The following is a 19,288-nucleotide window of genomic DNA, read 5'->3' as shown; positions in this document are numbered from 1 at the left end:
CCAGGGTCCTCTTGATTCTTTTAGATTTATTTTACTTTATGAATGTCTTGTTACCATGTTTGTGCCTTTTTAAAAAGATTTACTTTAGGGGCTGGAGAGATGGCTCAGTGGTTAAGAGCACTGACTGCCCTTCCAGAGGTCCTGAGTTCAAATTCCAGCAACCACATGGACCTCTGGAAGAGCAGTTAGCGCTCTTAACCCTGAGTCATCTCTCCAGCCCAACAAGTGCTTTTAACCGCTAAGGCTTTTGTTTGTTTTTTTAGACAGGGTCTTACTATGTAGCCCTGACTGTCCTGAAACTCGCCACATAGACCAGGCTGTTTTGAACTTAATGGAGGTCTGCCAGTCTCTGCTTCCTGGGTGCTGTGATTGAAGGCAAGTGTCACCATGCCGCACATGACCTGCAGCATTTTTGGAGACGCAGAACTATTTCAGACATTTTAACATACTCATGGCACCCAGAAATACATTTCTTTGGCATATTTTAAACTGCCCTTGTGTGAAAAAAAAAAAAACTATCAAAATGGAGATGCATGGTGGCATGTCTCTAAATTATGCTCTCAGAGGTTGAGGCAAGAGGACTGAGATAAGTTGTGGGCTAGCCTTCTCTACAAAGACGTAACTTCCTGAGATCAAGCCGTTTAGCGACTGACAGGAAATTGTAGGCCTAGGCCAGTGGATCTCGCGCGACCTCAGGTTTGGCGCCCGGAAGTGGCTGTAGCTCCGACTCCTCCGGGCGTGCTGGCTGGGGAGTTGGCCTACTGCGCAAGCGTGAGTCGCTGACTCCGCCCCCTCGGTCCCGCGGTCGAAGCCATTTCGCCGCTGCTTCCATGCGGGGTGAGGTGTGTTCCTTCGCCGTTTTTGTGGAAGGTTGGCGCTGCAAACTCGTCTAAGAAGGTTGTGCTCTCGGGCACGGAGAAGCGGAGGAGGGTAAGGAAGCACCGTGGCGGACCTAACGCGGGCTTGTTGTCGCGGGCCGACGCCGGCCTCCGCGGCTCTGCCGTGGCTTTGTTGTGAGGCGCGGACGGGGGGAGGGGCAGCGCGGCGGGTACCCGGATCACGGGCCGTGGGCGCGCCGGCCGTGGCGTTCTCGCGCTGCGGTGCAGCGGATAGCCCTAGGCGGTGGTTTTCCTCACACCGGTTGTCCGCTCTCGGAGGCCCCTTTCTCGGTCAGTCATGCAGCGGAAGTCTTTAATCAGAGTTGCTTATAGCGGTGGCGGTTCGACGCCACACGGCGCGTCGGGTCCTCGCTTCTCTGATCCGGGACCCCCAGACCCGGTAGGGGTGTCCTGCTTTGGGATACGAGGTGTCGTTGCAGTTCCTCCTGCACCGCACTGTTTACTGGGGAAGGATTGGTGGAGCGGAGTGAGGAGCAGGTGGTAGGAAAATGTGTGCATGATTTAGTAAGTGATGGCGGAATTACACCGCGCAACGGGATCGCCCTGCTTTAGATAACGGTTGCCAGAGACGGCGCCTCAGAGTCTGGGGGCTACTCGAGCCTGAGTCTGGCTTTGAGGTGCACAATGTATCCTCTCCAGAGATGCGGAGCGAGATCAATTACGTCTGAGACCAGACTGACCTGGAGGAAAAGAGGGCCAGCCACGTGACCTGAGGATGAGGAAAGAGATTAAAGCATTTTTTTTCAGGGTGGCAAGAAAAAAACCCACAAAATTCGGAGCCGGGAGCCGTGGCTTAGGACTTCATTCAGTCCCAGCACTGGGGTTGGTGGTCGAAGGTAGTCGGATCTCTTGTGCCAGGGCTACTACACAGAGAAACCTTGCCTCGAAAAACAAAGCAAAAAGAATTTAAAACTATTTCGATAATACCAGTAGTGGTGGCAGGTGACAGAAGAGCTGGAGAAAAGCGAGTAGGAATATTACACATCTGGAGCCAAAACAGCAGGGCAGATGTGAGATGAAGCTACTATGATGGAAAGTTTGACAGGGGATAAATTCTTAATTTTCTAGGTCTGTAAAAGAAATGGTGGGTATTTCTAGGGGGCGCATTCACACTCCTCTCTTTCTCGAAGTAAAACAAAACAGTACAGCACACAGTTTGAGGATTATATAGTCCCTAAGCCACTAAGGATCATGTCAGCACACGTTTAAGGATACAAGAGATAGCTGTGAAAGACCTTTGCGGAATGGACTAGAATTCCCAGTTCCTTGGTGCCATTATTGGGGATGGGAATTTATGAATGGGGGTTAGAATACACTTTAGGAGGTTTAAAATTCTTACTGAGATGCCTAGATAGTTTATAGATGGGAATATTAGTATTATCCTTGGATAAAATTTGGAACCTGAAGGACTGTATGTATCTATTTGGACTTAATTAGCAGGGATATTTAGAATTAAATGGGCTTTCTAGAGCTAAAGGGATTCCATAAACCTATGTTTTATGTTACTCGTTTACTTTGTACATTTACTTATGGGGTTTTTGTTTTTGAGACAGGGCTTCTCTGTAGACCAGGTAGCCTCCAACTCAGATCTGCCTGCCTCTGCTCTCCAGGTGCTTGGGATTAAACGTCCGGGCCAGCACACCCAGACTTGTGAAGGACTTTATTGTGTTTAACTTCTGAGTTAGTATTATCTCGCTTTGTCATTTGCTTTACCAAATGACTAAGCACAGATAAGATTAATAAGTTTATCTTAGGGTCAGATTTGGTAAGTAGATTAAAGTTCTGTATAGATGTCTTCTTGCATCCTGCTGCAGTAATCTCTCCTCTCTCCTGTCTCTCTCCTGTCTAAATTTGGTCTTATTTTTATATGCATGAGTATTTTGTTGGCATGTATATGCACCATTTGCTAGAAGAGGGCATTGGATCACTTGGGACTAGAGTTAAGAATGGTTCTAAGTCACCTTTTGGTGCTGGGGGTCAAACCTGGGTCCTCTGTTAAGAGAAATGCTCTAAAACCACTAAGCCATCTTCAGCCCCAAGAGGTTTTTGTTTTGAGATTCCCCCATCTTATCTTTTCTATCCCATTTTTACTTAAAAATTCTCTGAAAAAAAATAATATAATGCGACATGGTTTTCGTTGCTGGGAGGGATAACTTTAAGGCATATAAAATATTTACTGTAGAATGTAGTAAACTGCATAAAATATTTCAGTTAAAAATCAGTCCATGGGCTGGAGAGATGGCTGAGTGGTTAAGAGCACCAACTGCTCTTCTAGAGGTCCTGAGTTCAATTCCGAGCAACTACGTTGGTGGCTCACAACTATCTGTAATGGCATCTGGTGTATCCGAAGACAGCTACAGTGTGCTCATATACGTAAAATAAGTCTTTTAAAAAAGTTTTCTTTACAATGATAACCATTGTAGGATATGTTTATATTCAAATTATACAGGTTGTATCTACATGCTATAGACTTCAACCGTATTAAAATTTCTTAATAAGTTCAATAGTGGTGAGATAGAATGTATGAGGTTTGGCTCTCATAATGTTTTTAACTTGTTTTCTTAGGTGTGAAGAAGACACCTGAATCATGGGTGATATTAAAAATTTTCTGTATGCCTGGTGTGGCAAAAGGAAGATGACTCCAGCCTATGAAATTAGAGCAGTAGGAAACAAAAACAGACAGAAATTCATGTGTGAGGTACTAAAGAATACAGTTTATTCTATAGTTTGTGAAGTTCCTCTGGGGTTAAAGGAATACTTTGGAAAGGCTAAACTGTTGTAGGTTATGGAAGAATTTATTTTTTTATTTTTTTATTTTTTTTGGTTCTTTTTTTCAGAGCTGGGGACCGAACCCAGGGCCTTGCGCTTCCTAGGCAAGCGCTCTACCACTGAGCTAAATCCCCAACCCCGGAAGAATTTATTTTTACTTGGTTGGTTATTGCTTATAAAGGAGCAATATTTTCACAGTACTCTGCTAGGGCTAGGAGAATTCTAATGCTTCCAAAACTTGGTGCTAGTAAGTCAGAAGATAAATGCTTGTAATTTTATATTTTGGGGGTAGAGGTAGTTAGAGTCTCACTTAAGGCATGCACCACCACTCCTTGTTTCTCTAAATCATTTAGAGAAGCAAAGTATTTAAAAGAAAGTTGGAGTTTTCCCTTAGTTATTATTAAATTGCATGCTTGTGTTGGCACAGAAGCATGTGAAAGGACAGTTAATGGGAGTTAATTTCTCTTGCCCTACCAGTCTAGGGGATTCAACTCGAGTTACCAGGTTGGAGGCAAAAGTCTTCACCTAAACCCCATGATTCACTAGTGGTAGGAATTGAACCTAAGGCCCACCATTTGATAGGCAAGTACTGGCCACAGCTTACATACCCAATTCTAAAATTTAAGTATGGAAACCTGAGCCACTTAAATGGTTATTGTTGAACCAGCGTATCAATGAACAATTCAATTCCCTGTTTTCAGTAAAATAATCCCATGGGTTGCTTGGGTATACTAAAAGTATGCTTATACAGAGTATGTCTAAAACAGTTGTTTTATCTTTAATTAGCCATTTAATATTTATTTTTGAATCCTAGAAATTACCTGGCTTTAATTCAACGTTTTTTCTCTTGAATCTTAAAGGTTCGAGTAGAAGGGTTTAATTATGCTGGTATGGGCAATTCCACCAATAAGAAAGATGCACAGAGCAATGCTGCCAGAGACTTCGTTAACTATTTGGTTCGAATCAATGAAGTCAAGAGCGAAGAAGTTCCAGCTGTTGGGGTAAGTATTTATGACCTAGAAATTGAGATATTTTTATGTTCGCTTTCACCTTTATATCCTTGGGTTCAAGTTAACAGACAGATTTACAGGGTGTGTGTACACAACTACACTGTGTGCAGTGGCATTGTATGAGAATACAGTGGTTATACAAAAATGCAGTGAGATTCAGAAACAGGGTTGAGATTTTTTTCCTACCTGAAATGGTGTAGAAGTGACATACTCAGTAGAAACCATACCTTGAGTTGTGAATTTGTCATTTCCTCAGGCTACGATAAACACTAAAAACACAGCCAGTCAGACATGCCCCCAGAAGAGTATGCGCAGCGAGCATTTTAAGTGTATTGTGTTACTAAGCTATGGTGCTTAGAGGGATAAGTACAGGAAGTTAATTTTTGTCTCAAGGATGTATAGTTTCAGATTGTTTCATTGGGAAATAATAGCACCATTGTAAGGTGAAATTTTGTTTCTCATGAGTGTTTATAAAAATAGGTCATAGTGTATCTAGTCCTGGTGCTAACCTCAGTTTTTTACTTCCCTCATTTCCTTCCTTCCTGACAGGGTCTCACTATGTAACTCTGACTGTCCTTGGACTCACTATGTAGAATAGGTTAGCTTAGAACTCAGATCCACCTGCTTTGTCCTCCAAGCCTGGGATTAAAGGTGGATTCTATTATACCCTGCTTCCCCCCCCCCTTCCCCCTTTCTTAATCCTAGTGTCAACCTCTCATTTCTTATTCTAGGACATTGTGATCAGGTGGTAAGATGGGGGAGGGGCAAGAGGGTTTGTTTTGGAAGAGATAAGGCTTCAACCTTGTACTGTCTTCCCTAAAACACCCTAGCCTTGAACTTAAAAAGCCACCATGTTTAGATGGCGGTTACTGAAATTGTAAGACTGGTTATTCATTCCCTTTTCCCCTATAAAGGTACATTATGTATTCTAGGCTTCCTAAAATTCTACTTGAAGACTAAAGGGTGCTTTTTTGTTTTGTTTTTCCTTTTCTCGATAAAGGGTTTCTTTAGCCCTGGCTGTACTGGAATGAGCTCTTTGTAGAGGATTCAAATCATCTACTTCTGTTTCCTGAGTGTTGGGATTAAAGGCCTGTGCCACCACCATTTATTTCCCTGCTAAGACCAAGGCTGGGTCTGCCTATCCTTGATCTTAGGTCCTCTTGTTTGGGTCTTAAGTAGAGTAGTTGGGATGATTGATTGGGCCATGAAGTACGGTGGCAGGCTACTTTTTTTTTAAAGATTTGTTTTACAACTTTAGTTAAAAGCATTTGAAAACTCAAAACAGGTCTCAGATACCCAAATGCTTAAATTATAGGTGTGTGGCATGGTATCTAGTTCCCCAAACAGTGCTTTAATGTATAAAAATGAGCTATACTTAAATAGGATTGTTCACTCTATATCATATATTAGCTTTCAAAACTTCAGTTGGGCTGGTCAGTAGTGCCCTATGCCTTTAATCCCAGCACCAGGGAGCAGAGGTAGGCAGATCTGAAGCCAGCCTGGTCTACAGTTTCAGGACAGGCAATAAAAAATTGAAAAAGGAAAAAAAAATGTCAAAACTTAATAGCCAAAGGAAGTCATGTGGTGGGTTATTTTTGTTTTTTGAGACAGGGTTTGTCTAGGTAGCCCTGGCTGTTTTGGAACTCTGTACCAGGCTGATCTTGAATTTAAAAGATCTGGAATGCTAGAATTATTGGCGTATGCTGCCACACTTTACTACTTTTTGGTTTATACTGTGGTTGTTTTAATTATAAGACTATAACAACCACTGAACCTAAAAAATTACTTGCATTCATTCATTCATTCATTCATTCATTCATTTATTCATTATGTATGTGTGCCTAGGTCCCAGGACAAACTAAAGGAATCAACATTTCTTCTAGTAGGTGAGGTCCAGGGATCAAACATAGATCATTAGACTTGCTATTGCTGGCGAGTGCCCTTACCAAAGTCACTTCATTGGCCCTTTCAGTAGTGCAGGGGTTCAGTAGTTTGACATTTGAGACAGACAGATTCTTAGTATATAATATACTCTTGTCTAGCCTGATTTGTTGTGTAGACCAGGCTGGCCTTGAACTCAACAAAGATCCATCTCGTCTCCAAAGTGCTGGGGTTAAAGATGTGTGTTCTAAATTCTAATACTGTTGAGGGGGGAAACGCTTTATTTCTCAATCATTTAAAATACGGAAAAATAATCTGGGTTTGATTGTGCAAGCCTGTGGCCTTGGCACATGTAAAACTGGAGACAAGATCTTGGCAATGTGGCAAGTTCCAGGCCAAGTAGGCTATTGTATGGTATCTTACTTTGAAAATAATAAATCCAACCAGAAGTATTGGGACATACGTGTTACTATTGAGGGTTAAGCTCTCAACCCACTTGGACAGTGTACAGTAAAAGGGGAAGGGAAAAAGTATATTTAACTGCATAAACATTTAGAGATTTTAACACATGGCACTGTGAAATTATAGATTGCCTTTATTAAAGGATAACTCATAAATTCCCAAGACTTAGTAGACTCAGAAATCTGGGCCATCCTGATGCCATAGATCTTGCCTTTAAGAAAATGGGGCTTTCAGAAATGAGCATTTATTCACTATAACTTTAAATACCTTATGCTTCTATACAACAAAGCTCTTGCTTATATTTATTTTTGAGACAAGATCTCACTATGTAGACCAACCTGCCTCTTCTTCCTGTAGTATTGATCAAAGATGTGTGCCACTGCCCAACACTTTTGTTTTTGAGCTAGTTTAACTAACTAGACATTGCTGTCTTTTAACTAATAAATTGGAATGGCTTCAAGTTTACAGCTATCGTGCTGATCATGCCTTCTAGTCCTGGAAGTAAAGGGATACTTTACCATACTCAACACAGATTTAATTTTTTTTTTCTTTTTTTTTTTTCCTCCCTCCCACCTTTTTCTTTAAAAAAAAACAAAAAACAGTCTATGTTTCTTGCAGGAATTCACCTCTTTGTCATTACTAGAGTTGAACATGTGCATTACTGCTCCTGGCTGCTTTCTTACTCCTTTAAGATGATTCTTAAAACTTTCTTAAGGTTGACTTTAACTCACTGATAGTCCAGGCTGGTTTTGAATTCGTGATTGTTGTCTAGTGTCCCAGGTGATGGGGTGTAGTATAAGCTACTGTGCTCAGGTAAGAAAGCTTTCTAAGTGCACAGGTGTCCTTGCTGCTCAAAACTGAAAAAGAGTGGGGCAAGAAAAAAATTGTGAAGATAAAACCAGAAATTGTAGAATTAGCAGAAATAAAAATGACTTCATAAAATATATCTAGTTTTGGAAAGATGGCTTAGCCCAGGTTTGGTTCCTAGCATCCATGTGGTGGGTCACAACCTTCTATGACCAGCTCCAGGGGATCTGATATGTCTAGCCTTTTAAGGGTTCTCACACTTAACATGCACACACCCTTTTTATACATAGTTCAAAAGCTAAATTTTTGGGAAGTCAAATTTATATTTAACACACCATGGTTATTTAACTTTCAGAATTTTAAAATCTCATTGGATAATGAGTACAGTGGTAGTGTTTGTTTAGTATGTGCCAGACCCTTAGATTTTTATATCCAGCACCAACCAGTTTTTAATAAAAGTTAATGCTGGGTATAGTGGCTTGTGCATATAATAGAAAGTAATAAAAACAGCATGAAGAGGCTGGAGAGATCGCTTAGCAGTTAAGATCACTCACTGACTGACTGTTCTTCCAGAGGTGTCCTGAGTTCAATTCCCAGCAAACACATGATGGCTCATAACCATCTGTAATGAGATCTGGTGCCCTCTTCTGGTATATAGGTGTACATGCAGGCAGAATGCTGTATACATAATAAATCTTGAGGGAGGGGAAGGATATATTGTACATCCTTTAAAAAATGTTCAACCGGTTGTGGTGGCACAAACTGGTAAGATTTGCTGAAGGAGGCAGAGGCAGGAGGATCACGAGTTCGAAGCCAGCCTGGGCTACACATTTGGGCTGGACAGGTGGCTCAGTGGATCAGAGCACTGACTGCTCTTCTAGAGGTCCTGAGTTCAAATCCCAGCAACCACATGGTGTCTTACAGCCATCTGTAATGAGATCTGATGCCCTCTTCTGGTGTGTCTGAAGATAGCGGCGATGTACTCTTATACATAAAATAAATAAATAAATCTTTAAAAACAATGTTCAGATACTAAGGAAACAAACCAATAGTGAAAGCCAGGCTGTAGCATGCACTTAGGCTCCCAGCAAGTGGGGGTGGGTTCCAGTAGCATTCTTTAGTTATGTGAAACTTGGTCTTCAAACTAAACCAGAGATGAAAAAAATACTATGTGGAAGGATGTTTAATATATGGGCATCTTTGAGTAATCTTGAGTCTTGTTATTCTGCAAATAAAATTTAAAAAAGCCCAAGTACTGACATTTGACATTTCCTCTTGTAGATTGTACCACCCCCACCCATACTTAGTGACACATCTGATAGCACAGCAAGTACTGGAGAAGGCTTACCACCACCCATGGGAGGACCACTTCCTCCTCATCTGGCTCTCAAAGCAGGTAAGGGACTTGAATATGTCTACTTGACTGAGGATAACACAATCATGTTTGATCATCTCACCATTTGTCAATAAACAAATATGTTTATTAGATCATCCCACTTAAGCAGCCACTGTTTGAGTTTATTATAAGGGATTTAAGTTTTATAGGTGTTTACCTGCAATACTTGTGGGTTAAAGAATTTTGTGAGTTGTCTTTTTTGTTTGTTTATATTCCTGTGTGTCAGATTTAGGGCTTTGCATATATAAGATACCCTGTGGTATCTAATATGTAACCTTTTGTTTTGTCCTACTTGTAATAGGATTTGTGGATTCTAGCCCTGCTGAAATTTTTATTTGGATTAGTGTAAGATTTTGACTTACTAATGCTGAAACAATTTACAGCATCTATCCCATTGCTTTGTCTAGTAAAAGTTGAGCAATAACACAAAGCTGTAATAACCTGTCACTATGGAGTTGATGCATATTGGTGTTTGCCTGCAGTACCTGAGGAGGCCACAAGGGGATACTACTCCCTACAATTGGTGCTAACCGGAACCTTCATGGCTACTGCATCTCAGTCCTTTGTAAGAGAAACCAGTGCTCTTAACTGCTGACCATCTCTTGAGCACCCCACTCTAGTTTTACAAAGAGTCAAAACTTCTAGGGGCTACTAATTAATAGTCCTGGGATTAGCTTCATTTCAGAATCTTTATTAGGTTTGGGGTTTTTGTTTCTATTTAGGCTGTAATTTGGAGAACGAACTTGAACTTTTAAATCCTTCTGTTTCTCTCTCCCTAAAACTGGGCTTCAGTCATGTTCATCACACGAGTGTTGTTATTCTGTGGTGAGGGTTGAACCCAGTGCTTGCTTGGTTTGTAAATGAGCATTGATTGTATTAACCAACCTTCATTCCCAACATCTCCAAAGAACATTTTACTTTAAAAAAGATGTATTGGGCCAAACATGGTGGCACGGACCTTTAACTTTAGCACTTGGGAGGCAGAAGCAAGTATCTCTTGAGTTCAAAGGTGTTCTGGTCTACATACCAGAGCTACAGCCAGAGCTACATAATATAGAGACAGACTAACCTCCCCTGTGTGTTTCCATATTCTTGTGTTTGAGGCCCCTTTATAGTACAAGGGCAAAACCCATTCAGCATACAAACTCAGAATCAGGCTGATACCTTTGCCAGCTAGACATTTCCTAGCTGGATAATTTTGTCCTTAGTTTGTTATTCTGAATATAAAGACAACTAAGTGCCTTAAAAGTACATGTTAGTGCTAAGGAGAAAGAGACAACCAAGTATAAGGAGTTGTGTTCTATACCCACCAGCATCCACAATGTGCAATCAGATGGGTCTGTGAGAAAGATGGCTGACTGGCTAGGTACCTTAGTGTACTTTACTGTTCCTGTGAAGGAAAAAAAGTCCAGTGAAAGGGCTTATTTATTCTGCTTCATAGTTCATGACAAGATTCAAGGTGGCAGAAACTTGAAGCAGTTGGTCACCTTGCAGAGTGCAATGAATTTGTATTGTTAACTGTTAGTTTCAGTTTCTGTTTTCACTGTCCAAGTAGCGGAGCATTTACAGTGGACAGGTCTATCTTCTTTCTCTCTAATAGACCATACTACCAGGGGATTTGGAGTAAAGTTACCAGTTAACATTAACTATCAGACTAACCTACTTGTCTGTTTTGTGGAGATTATACTATGGCCTCCACATGCATAGACATAGACACACAAAGAAATAAGGTTGATCAGCATAGTTTTCATTAGTTTAGACGTCCTTCCAGATTATTGAAAACATGTATCCAAACATGGAGTGTCAAATTGTCATTAGGGATAATCTTTAAAATATGTAGATGTAGCTCCCCCACCCCAAAACTTGATTAATTAAAAGAGCAATTTTTTTTTTAAGCAGAAAATAATTCTGGAGTAGAGTCTTCATCTGGCTATGGTTCTCCTGGACCCACCTGGGACCGAGGAGCCAACTTAAAGGATTACTACTCAAGAAAGGAAGAGCAAGAGGTGCAAGCGGTAAGCAATCTCATGTAGTATTAATGTACATGCTTGAAAGTGGGATTACTTACACATTTTGAGACAATCTTGAATCCCAGGCTGGTCTTCATTCCAGTAGCTTAAAAGCCTATTTTACTAGTTGTTAGATCTAGCCTGGTGTACATCTTGTAGTCTCAGCATTAAGGTCAGGAGAATGACTAGTTCAAGGCCAGGCTGGACTACAGGGTTCTAAGAACATAGTGATGTCCTGTCTCAAAAATACAGGCTCAGTGATAAAGTGGTTGTCTAGCCATGTTCAAACCCCTGGATCTCAGCACTACAAAAATGTGGTTTTATATTGAAAAAAGCTGTATGTTATTTAGTATTCCTTACTTACATATAAGTAGCGCAGCCAAATTTAATCATCATTGATTCTACAGACTCTAGAGTCAGAAGAAGTGGATTTAAATGCTGGGCTTCATGGAAACTGGACTTTGGAAAATGCTAAGGCTCGTCTGAACCAGTATTTCCAAAAAGAAAAGATCCAAGGAGAATATAAGTACACCCAAGTGGGTCCCGACCACAACAGGTTTGCTTGTTTCACTATTTTCCTTGTAAAAAATTAAGGTGATTTGACTTTGTTAACTAAGTGTTCCTCAGTTAATTCTGTGCAGCAGCAGTGAATTGTGAAAAGATATATAACTATAGTTTACCATAACTTTTGCTTAAGAATGTAATGCTATTCTATAAGAAGTCCTGCAAAAGGTCTGTTGCTGGACTTTGATGCCAGTTAATATCTACAGTGGTAGTTTGCTATACTTGTTGACTTAATTGGTCAGAGGTGGTGATTTTTTCCCCCCAGTGTAGTTTTATTGGTGATAGCTTTAAATACTTAAATGGTTCTGCTCTGTTTTGTTGTCTTAGAAGTAGATTGTATGTATTACCTATACATCCAAATTTGACCTCGGTTTAATGTTGACAGCTCTTTTAAGAATCCTGTTACTTGAGTATTATGAAGTTAAAGGATCGTGAAGTTCTTATGTATGGTTTAAATAGAATGCCTTTTTTTTCCTGTTAAGCTTATAAAACAATGTAAGGGAAGATAATGTGACCGTATGTTTCTCAGCCTGCTTGATGTTCTTCCTAAGAGCATTCCAGGGTGTAGTACTTATTACTCCCAGGAAGGCTCATACAGATTAGATTCTTCAGGGAGGCACTGCATTATTATTGGAAGAGAAAAGGAAGTGGTTCTGGAAAATGATTCGATTTGCTGTCTTTAATTATAAAAAATAAATTATCCAAAATAAATTTAAAACATTTTTCTGAAATTAAAGTGTTCTCCCTTGGGTGCAAGTAGCAACCCTAAAATTATCATTACCCAAAACAAAAAACAAATTGACAACATATTCAAAATGATGAGAGCATGGCTCCTCCTGCTTCCTACTGCTTTGTTCAGTCCTGAATTCTCAAATACTACATACTTAGTGTTATATTTTTAAGATCGTTCTCCATTTTGGTGTCATAATTTTAAAAACAAAACTCCCAGGCTGTAAAAAGACACCATTTCCTTTAATGCTTTGTCTACAACTTACTGCACTTGGCAGCTCCTGGTGGTTTTTCTTTTTTTAAGAATAAGTGAAAGGCTGGAGCTCAGGAGTGGAATGTTTGCATAGCATGCATGAGGCCTTGAGCTCAAATTTCCAGCATCAATGTTACCACTACTACTATTATTTTGAATTGCTGCCCCTCCTCCCAGAAAAAACCACCAACATTTGATGTCAGTATCTTACTGATTTCTGATGTAAAACAAAGAATTCGGGACAAGACAATGTAAGAGGCAGACAGTTGGAGCTGGGACACATTGCTCCTGTATGTCCTTTATTGAAAGGCATAACAGACAGCAACACCAGAGGTCTGTGTTCATATACACATGTGCTGATGCTTAGGCTGAACTAAGCAATCACATGGGAAACTATTGTAAACTGATTTCTGGTGTTGCTGTTCCCCCCTAGGTGGAGGAGAATGAGATTGAGTGCTGACTTTAAGCCTGGCTGAGAAACATACTGTCATCGGTGTCATTAATGAAAGGGTGGATGTTGTTCCCCTGAAAGCCAGTGGCCTTTGACCCCCCTTGAAGCCCTTGTGCCTGAAGGTCAGTTGACAAAGAAGTTTAGGAAGGAACCTAACTTATCTTTTTCCTTAAGTTTCACCTAAACTTTTATTCACAGCACAAAGCCAAGTTTGAGTGTGCCTGAGCAGTAAAGGACCAGCATATAAAACCCTAAAACCTATATTTACTCCTAGGGCCTGCTAGCAGTTTTAGCTATCTATAATGTGAAAATGACTTTTGTCCTCTAGGCCCTGATTTAAGTATCTTAAAAAAGTAGGCTAAATTTTTTTGTAACCAAGGACTTCTTCCAGCTTGGGATAATTTGAACTCTGCCACAGGAGCTACTGGTATATAGTGGTTGCATGTGTAAACTACCCTAATAAGTTGCAGTTGTAAATTAGTGTATATATATAGAGAGAGATATATATAGATACTTTTGAGGAGTTTGGTGTTTTTCTTAGCTCTCCAAGATAAGCAATCTTCTTTCATTGAAAGCATTCTTATATTGAGACACGAACCTTGGAGTAAAAATAAGTAAATCTATAATCTAAAACCATAACTTTTTTTTTCATGAAAGAAAGCTCATCAGCTGCTTTATAACTAATGTCCTATATATTTGCAGTTTACATACTTTCTGTTCTAGGACTGGACAAAAATAAGTGTTCAAAATGGTTTTTGCTGTAATGTCTTACCTAATGCAGTTGGAAAACCCTCCCTGACTAGGATAATGGAGTAATTTACAGTGGTCAATTCCTAACTTTGTTTGTATGTGTTGTTACAGGAGCTTTATTGCAGAAATGACCATTTATATCAAGCAGTTGGGCAGAAGTAAGTGTAATTACTTTTTAAAAATAACTCTTATTAAACATTTTTTCAGAAATATTTTTACATTGAAGGCTTGGGCTACTATGGTAGAACATGTAACAGTGTAGAACTTATAAAATTTTCCATGAAGACAATCTTGGCATTTATATAAGTTGAAAAAAAAATTAATGTGAAAGAATAGTTTGAGTAACACATAGGGTTGTAAGAGTTATTAATACTGTCAAGTGAAGGAGGGGAAGGTGTTAGCAGGCCTAGGGAAAGTTGAGACAAAGAGGTGTACAGTGGATAGTCCTTTGTCCTAATAAGCAGCTGCCACAACCTGTGGTAACTGACTGGTCTAGGTCTTGAAATATGCCGAAAAATCTATTGAGGTAGCAAGTTTTAGGTCTCAATAGTACCTGCAATATTAATAGGATACTACTAATTTTTCCACAGGCTTTATCTCCCAATTTGCATATGTAAAAGATTCTACAGTAATATTTTAGTGGTCAAATTATGAAGGATTCAAGTTTAGAGTTACGGAATTTAACACAGGTTGGATTGGGTAATAGCATTAAATGCTATTAGCTGTTTGGCAGCATGAGAGTGCAGTCAAAGCTAGGCGTGGGGTTAAGTGCAAGTATGCACTGTATGGATCGCTAAGGTATAAGGAGGACAGTCCATAAACTCCAGTCTAGCCTGGGTTACGGACTGAAACCTTGTTTTAAAAAACAAGATGCTGGGCGGTGGTGGAACAATCCTGTTATTCAGGAGGTGGAGGCAGAGGAGGGTGCCAGCCTAGTTTACAAAGTGAAATCTAGGACACCCTGCACTACGTAGAGGAAACCCTGTCTGGAGCAACAAAACAAACAGAAAACCCCCAAAAGGTTTAAGTATAGTCTGAAAGCAAATAGGTAAGATTATGGATTTAGGAGATTAGTAGACTGGTTACTTGAAGGCTATGGAGTTTGGTCCCCTGTACCACAAAACAAGCCGAGGTGCACCTATGATGAACAAGTTCTTGTGCTTTATATCAGTATAATGTGCAAAAATTGTTCTTTTCATGTTGGGTCTCAATGGTAGTGAGTTCAGATTTTGTAGGCCCTGAAGGTACATATTTTCCATGAAACAAACCAAAAAAAATTTTTTTTAAGTATGAGGACTGGCGGCTTATACTTAGTTGGCAGAGTTATTTGCATAAATTTCTGGGGCCTGAGGTTGATTCCCAAGTATCTTATAAGCTAGGGAAGGAGGTGCAGGCCTAGCCCTGGGAGATGATGCAGGAGAATCAGAAAAGTGTTTGGGCAGTGAGAGCAGCAATTCAGAATACTGTGAAACACTCCCTGTCTTAAAACAGCCACCAAAAAAACAAAAACAAAAACCACCCTTCTTGGAGGCTATGATTTGGCTACACTAGACCCTCTCTCAAAACAACCAAACAAAAACCATGAGGTCATTAACCCTGAGAAAACAGAATAGAGGTCATCCATGGAAAATGATAGGCTGAGAATGGTGCTTATGTTCTTTATTTTTGAGGACTAAGATTAAGACCTATCAGGTATGTTAGGGTAAAAAGGGGGTATCTCTGTATCTGTTTAACTGACAGACTCTTACTTTATGTAATTCATACCATATAACAGTGACTCAATTCATTTGATCGGGAGAGTTGGAAGAATGGCCTGAAATACTTTGTAAAGTACTTAACAAAAATACTTATCAGTCTATGGAAAACTTTGATGTATGTAACCTATAGTCAGTAGTTGCTTTCACTTTTTTTTTTTTAAATTTTGAATCAAGGTCTTATGTAGCTCTGACCTGGGTGTAACTGACATTCTGTGTTGAGTCTGGATATTTTGTGACAGGCTAATGGACTTGATAATGGCTCTCATTAAAGTTGTTTTGGAATCCTCACATAATTTTAAACTGCAGAGCTTATTAGGTAGAAATATTTTGACAGATCTAAGCAATGACTGTATATTCAATTTTGTCTTATACTTGCTTTTAAATATCTACATACCAGAGAACAACATCAGACAGGCGTGAGCTGCCATGTGGGTGATGGGAATTGAACTTGAAACCTTTTGGAAGAGCAATGAGTGCTCTTAACCACTGAGCCATCTTGGAGTTTAATTCCCAGCAACTACATGGTGGCTCATAACGTTCTGTAATGAGATATGATGTTCTCTTCTGACATACATGCAGGAAGAACACTGCACAATAAGTAAATCTTTTTTTAAATGACAATTTTGTGCCAGTCTTTATCAAAATGATTAGTTTTAGGTTGTAGAACTGTATTTAGTAAATAAAATGAGAAGATGCTGTAGTATCAGTGTTTCTTTTAGTACATAAATACCTAGTTTCTGATGGTTCATTACATAGCTCATTTGTCTTTGGTAATCTTTGTAGGGATTTTCGCACGTGAACATGGATCAAATAAGAAATTAGCAGCACAGTCATGTGCCCTCTCACTAGTCCGACAGCTCTATCATCTTGGAGTGATTGAAGCTTACTCTGGGCTTACAAAGAAGAAAGAAGGAGAAAGAGTAAGTTCTTAAGTATAACCATAGTATTTAGATGAGGTGCGTTATAGTGGGGATGGAGATTAGGGCTTTTAAATGCTAGACAAACAATGTTTTACTTCTGAGCTATATTCTAAGCTCAATACTTAGTAATGAAGAAATTAAAATAATTATACTAATCAATACTTTATGAAGAACTTATGTTTATAGGAGCCATTGAGTGAGTCATTGGTGAAATTCTGACTTAGAGAGTTGTTGGTTTCTGGCAATCAATAATAGCCCTAATGTCAGCTATATATTAGTTTAGGTGAAATTATTAGTTAAATTATATTCATGGGTATATTCATGATTTTCTTTGCTCCTTCTTTGTAGGTGGAGCCTTACAAAGTTTTCCTTTCCCCAGATTTGGAGCTTCAGTTGCAAAATGTGGTTCAAGAGCTAGATCTGGAAATTGTTCCCCCAGTAAGCATATAGCTTTGCAGTTTACCTTGTTTTTAAAGTCTTCCCTTAGGAGCATGTCTTCTTTTTATTTATTTTTGCCTTTTATTTTTAAATAGCCTGTTGATCCTTCTATGCCAGTTATACTCAACATTGGGAAATTGGCTCATTTTGAACCATCTCAGAGGCAAAATGCAGTGGGAGTGGTTCCTTGGTCACCCCCACAGTCCAACTGGAATCCTTGGACAAGTAGCAACATTGATGAGGGGCCCCTTGCTTATGTAAGTACAATATGGGTTCTAAGATTAGTTCTATATTTTCCTTTGTATCTTTTTTTATGTCAGAAGTGAATAGATTTTGTTTGAATGCTTTCTTTTTACAGGCTTCTACAGAACAAATAAGCATGGACCTTAAGAATGAATTAACATACCAGATGGAACAGGATCATAATTTACAAAGTGTGAGTGTTGAAGATCTTATACATATATTGTCTAGAGCTTATTAAATACATTGTTAGGTTGAATGGCAGGTTTTTATAATTTTATAATTGTTAATTATAGTTAACTATGATAGTGGCTATTAAATCAGGGCCCATGAATGATTGATAGTACTGTTATACAATATTAAATATATACTTTGATTATTTTATAGCAAATGTAAAGTGATAACATTTTTTGCAAGTAATTATAATACATTTTATGTTTTTGGAGACCTAAAATTTAAGAAGAAATTGAGGTATTAAGACCACAAGAAGGGGTTGAGGATTTAGCTCAGTGGTAGAGCGCTTGCCTAGCATGCGCAAGGCCCTGGGTTCGGTCCCCAGCTCTGGAAAAAAAAAAAAAAAAGACCACAAGATATATTCTTAAGAACATTGTAGTGGGAATAGATTTTATCAGATAAAAATGTTTTCATTCTTTGAAATATTTCAAGTCCTAAACCAGTTAGAAAGCAGTACTTTTTTATGGAAATGATTTAAATGACTTATCTTTGTTGAACCAGGTGTTACAAGAGAGAGAGTTGCTTCCTGTGAAGAAATTTGAAGCTGAAATTCTGGAAGCCATTAGTCAAAATTCAGTTGTGATTATCCGAGGGGCTACTGGTTGTGGTAAAACCACACAAGTTCCACAATACATTTTGGATGACTTCATCCAGAATGACAGAGCAGCTGAGTGCAATATTGTTGTGACTCAGGTAAGTCATTGTATGAGTTTGTCTTGGGGTTTATAGAGTTCTGGCAATTGTTTGAGATGTAGCCAAGTGAGCTTTCAAGAGTGTTAAACAGAAACACTGTTTTGCCTGAGTGTAGGTCTTTGTCTTTGGAGAAAACTGGTTCCCCTAGGACTGGAGTAACAGACACTTGTGAGCTGCCGTGTGGATTCTGGGAATCAAACCTGGTTCTTTTGCAGGAACAGCTAGTATACTTAACTAATGAGCCCTAATTTGTTTAGTTTTGGTGTGTGTATGTGGTACCAGCATACATGCCAGCAAAATTCCATACATTTTAAATGAAATTTATTTTATTTCTAGTTATGTGCCTCTCGGTGTGAGCATGCCAAGTATCTGTGAGGGGGCCTCACAGGTGTTGTGTTTTATAAAATGAAACCAGGGATATGTTTTGAAGGTGTAAGGTGTGGGTGAAAGGGGCGAGTTTGCAGGCCTATGTTGAGGCATCCCTTCCGCCTGAGGGACATGACGGTATAGTACAGAATTTATTTAGGGCATGAGGACGGGAGTTGAGAGGTTAGTAGAGACAGAAAGGCAGAGAGAGAGAGAAAGTAGAGGAGTAGGGGCTGGCCCTGAGCTCTGGGCGGGAAATAGGGGATGTGAGGAGAGTGGGGAGTAAGGAAAGGAAGCAAGAGAGTCAGAGCAGTGTAGGGATTCTTATTCAAGAGGATAATGAACCTTATTTTGTGTGCATTTACAAAGGGTATTTCTACATTAGTAGTATACATCATTGCTTTAATTGCTTTATTTTTAAAGTGCACAAATTTGTATTTAGCGGGGAACTTGTAGGGCAGTGTTACTCTGCATTTAAGTATGAACGCAGCTTTAAAGTGTATTGTTAACTTAAAAGTGATAGCATGGAAAGAAAGCTATCTTTTTTCTTTATTTATTTTAGTCATACGAGTACACTAGCTGTTTTCAGACACACGAGAAGAGGGCATTAAATCCAGTTACAGATGGTTGCAAGCCACCATGTGGTTGCTGGGAATTGAA

The 19,288-nt window shown here is 39.5% G+C and overlaps 1 protein-coding gene across 1 annotated transcript in view; it reads left to right on the top strand.

Moving 5' to 3' along the window:
- Positions 1-786: 786 nt before the first annotated feature.
- The window catches only part of Dhx9 (DExH-box helicase 9), a 35,206-nt gene continuing 16,704 nt past the window's right edge, over positions 787-19,288 (top strand). Inside the window, 12 exon segments of the mRNA XM_032914854.1 lie at positions 787-930; positions 3,465-3,597; positions 4,529-4,669; positions 9,110-9,224; positions 11,124-11,239; positions 11,641-11,789; positions 14,092-14,138; positions 16,521-16,657; positions 17,006-17,095; positions 17,191-17,352; positions 17,454-17,531; positions 18,071-18,262. Coding sequence (XP_032770745.1) covers positions 3,487-3,597; positions 4,529-4,669; positions 9,110-9,224; positions 11,124-11,239; positions 11,641-11,789; positions 14,092-14,138; positions 16,521-16,657; positions 17,006-17,095; positions 17,191-17,352; positions 17,454-17,531; positions 18,071-18,262 — 1,338 coding nt within the window. The 5' untranslated portion in view covers positions 787-930; positions 3,465-3,486.

The sequence above is a fragment of the Rattus rattus genome, chromosome 10 (assembly GCF_011064425.1).
Source record: "Rattus rattus isolate New Zealand chromosome 10, Rrattus_CSIRO_v1, whole genome shotgun sequence".
Lineage (NCBI taxonomy): Eukaryota > Metazoa > Chordata > Mammalia > Rodentia > Muridae > Rattus > Rattus rattus.
The sequence above is the reverse complement of the archived record's forward strand: the minus strand, read 5'-3'. Positions and strand labels throughout refer to the sequence as shown.